Below are 9243 nucleotides of genomic sequence, written 5' to 3' on the forward strand. Positions count from 1 at the left end.
TAAATGCTGACTACATGATTGACCCTGGCACACAGGGGGCATCTAATTAATTTTTTCAAGTGATCAACCCTAGAATCTGCAGCCGCCAGGGGGCCTCGGGGAGCCTCTGGCCAGCTCTGGATTAAGGACACAGAAAAGCTGGGGAGCTTTGGGGGAGGCAGCCAGGGTCTCCTGGGCCAGGAGGGTCCCAGGAGGATGTTGGTTGAAAGAAGGCTGGGTGGGGGTACGTGACGGCTATCTTCCAGGATGTCAAGGGCTGCCCAGGGGAGGGGAAGCCGATGTCCAGGAAAGCTCCCCTTGATCCAGCTGCCCCTCGTGGAAGCTCCTCTCGTCCCTGGGGTCCTCAGGGGCCCGTGGGGGTCCCCTCCAACACTCTGGAAGTCTGGCTTGGCCTCCCTTCCCACTCAGGAGATGCCCCAGGAGGGTTCTGTGGCCTCCAGCCTTTCCAGGTTCCCCTGTGGGTGGAGGGAGAGCCTGAAATCGGGCTCGGAGGAGTTCCTCACACAAGCTGGCAGTCCCGGCCAGGGGAGAGGGGCAGAGTCGTCCCTTCCCTCTCAGCCCCCGGCACCTCCTCTAGGGCCCGATCTCCGGAGCACCCGCGCTGCTGGCTGATGCCAAGAAGCCTGCCATTAGGATCTTGGGAGCCCAGGCAGGAGCTGCGGGGCTGGAGGACACCAGAAGATGCCAGGCCGGCCGTCTCGGTCATGCCCACTTGAGGGGCAGAGAGCTGGGGCATGGGAAGAGAAGGGAGCGGAGAGGGATCCCCAGCAGTGCCCCCCTGGGGCTGGCCCCTCCTGTCCCCCTCCCCGAGGGAGCCCTGGTGATAGGCGATGTCACCCCCGAGCAGCCCCCAGAGTCCCAAGCCTGGGGCCCTCCTTGGTTCCACAGGCTTGCTCTTGCCCATCTCAGTCCTTGAGAGCTGCCCTGCCCACCCACTGGGCACCCTGGGCATTCCCAGACGGAGCCCCCAAACTCACACAGGAGCGACAGAGAAGGGTCAAGTGAGCTTTATTTACAAGCCCCCGAGAGGGCAAGCAGGCCTGGAGGGGGTGCTGGGAGAAGGGGGTCAGGGGACGGGGGGTCTCTTGGGAAGCTCCGCGAGGTGCCCCCTTTCCCCCTCTGAGGAATCTCCTGGAGCCCTTGAGGGCAGACGGAGGTGGGGGAGGCAGGGGGGAGGCAGAGAGGGCGCCAGCATCTGGAGAAGGGGCCACTTGCAGGGGGAGGACGGGTCTTCGCTCTGGACGTCCGCCCTCCGCTTTACTTCCAGCGCCCGCCGACCTTGCCCTTTGCGCCAGCCTTCTTGCTGCTACAATTGGAGAAGGAGAAACCGAGTCAGCATTGAGGCCATGAAGGTGTGGCGGGGCAGCAGGGACCTGGGGCCTTGGGCTGCTGGGGTGCCCCCTTTGGGGGTCTGGGGGGGCCTTAGCCCTCCTTCAGCCACTTTGCCTTCCGTTGTCCATATTCAGTGCCTGTCCCAGGACCCGTCTGTCCTCAGCCTGGAGCCCCGATCCCTGGCATGGGGCCGTCCCCTCGCCTCGGGGGCTCTGAGGGGAACTTGCCATGAGCTCCCTCCCTGCTCCGTCATGCCCAACAAGTCACCAGCCTGGGGAGGCTGGGAAGGGGCAGAGGAGAGCAGCTCGGGCCCCCTCCCTCCTCTAATCCCAGCCCTGTGTGCCAAGCAGCCTCGACTTACCTGTACCCAGGCCAGACCTGGTCAGGGGTGAGTTTGTCCCTTGCCAAGCAGGTTAGTCTGGGTTAGGGGGGCCGAGAAGCAGAGGAGGGGGCCAGGTCCCCCCCCAATGCTCCTCAAAGGCGCACAGCTCCTCCCTCGGGTCCTGGCACTCACACGACTTTGCAGGGAAATTCAGGCCCGAGTGCATGACCTGGTTTTACAGATGGGTAAACTGAGGCCCCCCAGAGGCCAAGGATCACTCTAAGGTCCCCTAAAGCTGGGACTGCTGGCCCCGGCCTCTCCTCTGGACTCTGCCATTCTGCCCTCAGCGTTAGGGACGGTGAACGCCCTCTTGGAGAGGGAGGCCCCACATCAGGAGGCGTGAAGGCCATTCCCCATCCCCCAGAGGAGGCCCAAACTGCCTCTCTTTGGTTGCATTAGGGGAAACTGAGGCAGACTCAGTGCCCGACCAAAGTGAGGCTTCCATCTATGGGCTGCGTAGAGCTGTGCCCACTGGGTAGGGGCGGGGACTGGAGCGTGCCAGGCCAGGGGCGACCTCAGGAGGAGCTGCCAGCCTCAGTGTGGGGCCACACACACACACACACTGTTCATGCCTCGCCGGTCAGTCGGCTCACTCCCAGAGTGGTCTATGCCGACCCCTGACCTTCTCCATCAGAGCCAAGGGCCAAAGCCCACCTTGGGGAGCAGGCCGGCCCCCTAATCCAGGAGAAATGGGAGCGAGGGCCAAGGAGGGGAGGGGGAGGAAGGAGGAGCGAGACCCCTGCTCATCCCCCAAAGGCCGGAGATGCCCAGGAGAGTCTTTCTGAGACTCCTCAGAGAAGTCATTCCCTTTCCTGCGTTCTCTGCTGCCGCCCCGACGCCCTGTTGGGGTGGGGAGGGAGGGGGTTCCAAAGGGGCCCCCCGGGGTCGCCACAAGTTGCTGGGAGCTCCGCTCCTAGGAGATCACTCTACCGGAGACCCGTTTAAAAAACTTGGGGACCAGCCATGGAAAGGAGGCCAAAGCCTGTGGGGCCGCCGCTCTCGCCAGGCTGCGTCCTGGCCCACCATCCCTGGGCATCCCCCTCGCCCACCCCGCGGGCCTCTGAGGGCAGGCCGAGGCCAAGGGGAAGCTCGCGGGCCCCTGGGGGCTGATGCAGCTGCCTTGAACTCTTGCCCAACGCCCCCAGGCCTCCGGGGCCCCTGGCCTCTGTACACATGACACCGAGGGGCACAGGTCAGGCCCGGGGGAAGGTCGGGGGCCCCGCTGCTCCTGGCCCCGTGTCTGGCCCTCGCCCCCGCTCTGGCTTCCTCCCGGGCGCCCTTGTCTCTGATGCATCCGGTCAGGAACAGAAACGAGACAGTCTTGTGACTGCCAGAGGTTAGCCGGTAACTGCCCTTGGCACCGGCGCCCAGCCGTCACTGAGGCCAAGACCCCGAGCGAGGGGATGGAGGGGCCTCCTCAGAGATGGCCCGACCCCTCCCGGCTGTCCTCCCAGAGCCGGGGATGGGCGCCGTGACGGCTGGTCCCGGGAGTTAGTCTCCGGCCTCCCTGCCCGGCCTGGCCCGGCCCAGGCTCTGGGCACCGGGCTCGAGCAGGGCTAGGCTACTCACTGCTTCTGGGCCTGGTCAATCCGGTTCCTGAGGGTGGTAATCTGAAAATAACACAGACGCTGGGCTGTCACAAAGGTCGGGCTAAGTCGGGGAGGGCCAGGGAGCCCGGGATCCTTCGGTCCGTCGGGGACCCGGGTCTAGCGGGGCCTTGGAGCCACCGGCCAGTCTGAGCGGCCCACGCTCTCCCACAGGGCCCGGGGCGAAGCTGTGGCACGGAGGGCAAAAGTGGCACAGCTGAGGGCACAAGGAAGGGGGGAGGCGCCAGGGGTCCTGCCTCCCAGCCTCAGAGGGGCACGACTTCTGCCAGGGAGCCCGGAGGAAGGCAAGGAACACAGGAGCACGGGGCACCTGGCCCGGCCTCCCGGGGATAGCCAGACCGGCTGCGGAAGGGCCTCGTGCTCTCTGGGGGGGCATTGGAGGAGGCGCTGCCCCAGACCCCAGACCGGCCCTCCTCCAGGGAGGCCTCCGAATCCCAGAGTCCCCAGGCGTCAGGCCTGGGGCCCCCATTGCTTCCAGGGTCAGACTGTGGAGAAAACCCCGACTTGTCTTTCTCCCAACTCCCCGTGAACCCTCGGCGCTGTCTCATGAGGGGGTCAGGCTGGATGATTTCGGAGGTCCCTGACAGCTGGGATGATTGGTGGTCCGAGGGAATGGGCAAGGGGGGCTCTGAAGGCTGAGGAGGGAACCTGGCACCCCAAAGCTGCTGACTCGGGATGATGAGGGGCTACCCCAGGGCAAGCCCACGGGGGCCGCACATTCCGAGCCCGGCGCGGGACTACTCGGAGGCTGTCCCAGCTCTCCACACGGATGGAAATTGCGCCCTGGGCAGGGCTCGCACGCTTGAGGGGGTCATCGCAGTCAAGGAAGGCACATTGGCATGAGGGTGGGCAGAGCTAGAGGCTGGCTTAGACGCTTTCCCCAGTTTTCACACAGCTGGCAGAGAGCCAGCCTGGCCTGTGCCAGCTAGACTGGTCTGGCCTGTGGACTCTCCCTCTAGGAAAGGGCCACATTCCTGCCTCAGTGTCCTGAGGGGGCACCTGCTGCTCGGGCCCCTGGGCTACCGGAAGGGCCAGAGGTGTGACGCCGTCCCTGGGTCGCTCGGACCCTTCGGGCAGGCCAGCCTCGGCCCAAGCGGAGCTCCTTTCTGCCAGCCTCTCACTGGCCACCAGGGCACGGGGACCTTAGAAGATACTTGGGCGCCAGGAGGCTCCTCCTCGGAGTCCAGCGGCCTATTTTTAAAGTGGGGAGACCGAGGAAAGGGTCACAGCTGGCCCAGTTCTGGGGGATGCCAGGCCAGGAGGCTAAGGGTGTCCAGCTCGTCCTGGCGCCGAGTGGGGCCGGCACTCTCCCCGGGGCAGCCCCTGCTCTGCTCTCTCGGCCTCTCTCGGCAAAGGGACGGAGGCAGCCTGGAACGGAACGGAAGACGGCCTCGTGCCTTTGGGATGGCGGCTGCCACCTACCTGCTGCAGGGGGCCGACGGGCCGAGGGGAGACGGCAATGGCCGCCCTCTCTACAAAGCCGGCAGCTTGGGGGGCTGCACAGAGGAGCGAGTGGAGGGGCCGGCCAGGAGCCAAGGCCGGGCCAGGGGTGGGCAGCCTCCAAAGGGCCAGGAGGCAGATGGCGCCATCCCAGGGGTCCGGCACTTACCTCTTCCCGAGTGGCCCGGGGGCCGGGCGGGGGGCTCAGGCTGCGGCGGGAGGGGAGGGCCAGTGCTGCTAAATGGGTCCTGCGGGCCGCCGCTCCCGCTTCCCTCTGTCTCCCGACCCCGACCGCCTCCCCCGTGTACGTCCAGGCCCGGCCGCGTGGCCGGCGAGGCGAGGAGCCGGCGTCCCGGGCCGGACCCCATTTGGCAGCACTGTCCCGGCTCCGCCAGAATTCGGGAGATGCCGGGGGGCGCCGGCCTGGGTGGGGAAGGCCGAGGAAGGGGGAGGCCCAAGGGGCGGCCTCCCTCTGCCCCTGCCTCGTGCCCACTGCCTGCCGGCGCCCGCAAGCACCAGAATCTCACCATGCAGGGAATGGCCGGCGGCCCAGCCCATGGCGGACTCTCGGTACTTACAACTTGGCCAGCATCTCCACCCTGGCACGCACGGTCATGATCTAGGAAGACGGAGAGGGTTATGTGAGGAGGGGGTGCAGGGCCACAGGGGCTGCCCCTACCAAGAGGGCACGGTTGTTCGGCTGGCCTTGGCCTTGGGCTCCGAGGGCCCGCTCTGGCCAGCTCGGCCGGGCCGCGAAGCCTGGGTCCCGAGGGGCTCTCGAGGCCTTCCCCTGAACAGGAGAAAGCCCGGTGGGCAGCCTGGGCCGGCGGTAACCCATGCCCTACTCAGACAAGTCAGGAAAACGAGGAGAAGGGCCAGGGCGGCGGCGGCCTTTGGCCCACCTCAAAGCCGGAAGGGTTTGCTGAGCAAATGAATCCGGTAAATATGACCGCGGGGCCAGGGGCAATGTTTAACCTGCTGTTTACCAGCGAGGTTTGCACGAGATGTGCTGAGGGTCGCTGATTCTTATCTCCGAAGCCAAACAAGGTCCTGGCTGCAATTCCTTTGGAAAGGATCCATCGTCCCGCCATCTGCCGGCTCGAGGCTCCCCCCAGACTGGGAGAGCGGGAAGGCCTCCTGCTTGGGGAGGCCCCAGAGGACGAAGCAGGGATGCCGAGAGGGCCGGGGGGCTCCGGGAGCCGCCGCCTAGCGTGGCCTCCGAAGAGCTTCCCAATAATTCTGATGTCTCAAAGAGATCCTGGGAGCCACTTCCTAGAGGGGTGACCCTGGGCGAGTCATTTCACCCCCACTCCCCAGCCCGGGCTGCTCTTCCACCTTGGAAGCCGCACTTGATCGTGCCTCTGAGACGGAGGGGAGGATTTCTAGGAGGAAAGATGGGTGGGACGGAGCGTCCCGGGGAGCGGAGAGCCCCTCATCGTCCGTGGACGCGTCTCCTGGCCTCGGGAGGGCTCCGAGAAGACAGAAGGGGAAGCCGAGGCCGGCGCCCTGGCGGGGGGCCTCCTGGAGCCTGCCTGGACCCGGGCCAGCCCTGAGGATGGGGGCCCGGACGGAGGGGAACAGGGTCTTCCGAGACGAGGGCCTGGTCCCCAGGGAGGCACCCGGGGGGGCCTGGGCCAGCCCGATGGAGGCGAGGAAGGGGAGGCCAAGGACAGCTGTCTGGGCAGCCCCAGAGGCAGCAAGCGTCCTCCTCTGGGAGGCTGGCCGGGGGCTGAGCAAGAGCTGGCCCGGCCCAGAGCGGGGCTCCCGTGGGCTCTCTCTGCCGCAGCTTTGGCTGTTTTCAGCCCTTCCCTTCCGACCTGGAATCCGTCCTGGGGCTGGTTCCAAGGCAGGAGAGCGGGAGGGCTGGGATGGGGGTGAAGGGACTGGCCCAGGGCCACGCGGCTGGGAAGGGTCTGAGGCCACACTGGAACCCAGGACCTCCGTCTCTAGGCCCGGCCCTCCGTCCGCCGAGCAAGTTTCCTCAAACAGCCCCGGGGACTGGCCAAGTGGCTGGGCAGCTCGGCGGGAGACGCCGCCCCGGGCCCTGGCCACAGAGGCTGCCCCGTCGCTGCCTCGAGGTCGGGCTCACGTTGGTGGCAGGACCGGGGCTGGGGGGGGGGGGGGGGGGCAGGAGCAGCTCCAGAAAAGTCCCTCCGAGGAGGCGGGAAAGCTTCGATGGGAGGAAAGAAGACCTTCCTGGGATGTGTGCCGGGCTGCGGCGGCCAGATTCTGGCGGGGTCCAGCTCCGAGCGGCCCTCTGGCCACTGCGGCCTCCTGGGAGGGCTGAAGGAGGCCTTGCACTCCGCGAGGCCGTGGCCGGGACGCAGGGCCTCTGCGCCAGTCAAGGGAGGGGCCCGGCAGCCCCCGGCCGAGCTCAGCCGGGCCTGGTGGGAGACGCCCCGGGGGGGGCCAGGGCGGGGGCCGGCGTGGCGACTCACCTCGTATTTCTGCCTCTTCAGCTTCTCCCCAAAGTCGTACTTGTCCGTCTCCAGCTGGTACAGCGTGTCCCACAGCTCCTTGGCCTTGTCCCTGCAGGCGGAGCCACCCGAGAGCTCAGGGGGCCGCAGCAGGAGCTCCCCAACACGCGCGGAGGTGGCCGGGCCTCCTCCAGGAAGCCGGCCCTGTCCCGTCCCTTCCGGGGGCACCAGGCGGGCACCGGCCACGGCTCTGGTCCTCCCTAACGCGGGGCCTACCTCAGCTTGTCGTCGCCCAGGTGGTCGATGTTGAGGGGCTTGCGCCGCTCCGCCAGCACCTTCTTCTTCATCTCGCGGGCCGTCTGCTTCTTGCCTCTCTTCTGGTCAGCCTGGGAGGGGGAGACGAGGAGCGAGGCCGTGAGGGCCCCCGACAGCGAGGCCCGGCCGCCCCCCGGCCAGGAGGCCCCACTTGCCTTGGCGAGGTAGCTGCTGTAGGAGGCGCCCATGGAGGAGAGGGCCTTCTTCTTCTTCATGTCATCCTCTGCCCTCCGCTTGGCATCTTCCTCCTCTCGCCTGGCCTTCTCCTCCTGGGGCCAAGAGCAGGGAGCAGGGTGGGCACGAGGGCGGTGGGCCGTCAGGACCCTGGCCAGAGCCGGCCAGCTGCCCCCACGTCAGCCTGCTGGCTCCCTCTTCCAGGCTCTCCCCTTCTCCCAGGGGCTCCCTCTGAGAGCCGGAGGAATGCCCTGTGGCTCCCCAGGACAGTGTGCTGGCCCAGGGCGAAGCCTGGCACCAAGAAGGTGCCCTCGGCCCAGCTCGACTCCACAGGAGAGGAAAGCTCTGGGTGCTGGGCTGGCGATGACCAGGGCAGCGCAGGAGGGCACTCCACAGAGACGGGCCCCTGAAGGGCTGGCAGGTGTGTGCCCTCTGGTGGTTGGCACCCGCCTTACCCTAGTTCTGGCTCTCGGGAGGCCCCTGGGAGGAGTTGGGGGAGAGGGCAGGCCAGAAGGGAGGCGGCAGGAGGCACCCCTACTCACGGCCAGCCGGTTCTGCCGTTCTCTCTCCTTCTCGGCCCGGATTCTCTGCTGATCGGCTCTCTCCGCTCGGCGCTTCTCCTGGCAGGAGCACGGACACACGGACACACGGACAGGGTCAGGGACAGGACGGCTCAGCCCGGGCCCAGGCCCTCCCTCCTGCCCGGCCCTGGGCCCCCAGACTCACAATTCTCTCCTTGAGGGCAATGAGCTCCTCTTCCTCCTTCTTCCGGGCCTCAAAGTGACTGTCAATCAGGGCTTGAAGTTCAATCAGGTCTTTATTCTGCCGCTTCTTTTGGATATCCTGGGAAGCCACGAGGAGAGGCCAGAGCTCAGGCAGAGCCTCCTCACCGGCCTCCCTGCCTCCTTTTTAAGCCTCCTCCTTCCAGGGAGGCAGTGGAGGCCCAGGAGCCCGGAACCTCTCCCTCCCCAAGATATCTCTTCCAAGAGGCTCTCCCTGACTAGGCCCATTCAGGACAGGCTCAAACAGCATCGTAGCTGGGGGACGCCCTCTGACCCCCCAGGCAGGGGCTCTGTATTGAGGGGCGCCCCCTCCCTCAGAGGGAGAGCTCCGGCGGCCAGACCCCTACTTCCTCCCGGGAGAATGTAAACTACTTGGAAGCAGGGCCCGGCTCTGTCTGATTTCCCCTTTGTAGCCTGGGAACGTGGGGCCTCACTTCTGCCCCCCTCGACCCGGGGCCCGACTCCTGGACGGGGAACCCCAAAGGGCCAGCTGTGGCTTCTGGCCTCTCTCGAAAACACTGGCCACAGGAGACTCTATTGTCCAGGGCAAATGTGGCCTTATCTAGCCGGCCCTTTCCTGGGCCCAGAAATCCACCGCCAGAGCCCCCACCAGAGCCCCCACCAGGGACCAGAGAGCCCAGGCCCAGGCGTCAAGGAGCAGCTTTCAGGACTCTCAGCTTCAGGGCTGTAAGAGTGTCCAGTGCTTAGAATGGCGAAGGGTCCAAAGATGGAGGAGGGAAGAGGAAGGGAGGAGGGAGGGAGGGAGGAAAGGAGGGAGAGAGGGAGGAAAGGAG

The 9243-nt window shown here is 66.6% G+C and overlaps 1 protein-coding gene across 1 annotated transcript; it reads right to left on the reverse strand.

The window, feature by feature from the left end:
• Nucleotides 1-991: 991 nt before the first annotated feature.
• Nucleotides 992-8572, reverse strand: LOC123255064 (troponin T, fast skeletal muscle-like; the record flags this gene model as incomplete). The annotated part of the gene is made up of 7 exons (XM_044683922.1): nt 992-1306; nt 5340-5380; nt 7200-7290; nt 7455-7564; nt 7649-7762; nt 8210-8287; nt 8394-8572. Coding segments are annotated over 7 exons (662 nt in total), but the record flags the coding sequence as incomplete, so codon positions are not given.
• Between the last annotated feature and the right edge of the window lie 671 nt (nt 8573-9243).

The sequence above is a fragment of the Gracilinanus agilis genome, unplaced genomic scaffold (assembly GCF_016433145.1).
Source record: "Gracilinanus agilis isolate LMUSP501 unplaced genomic scaffold, AgileGrace unplaced_scaffold38568, whole genome shotgun sequence".
Taxonomy (NCBI): Eukaryota; Metazoa; Chordata; class Mammalia; order Didelphimorphia; family Didelphidae; genus Gracilinanus; species Gracilinanus agilis.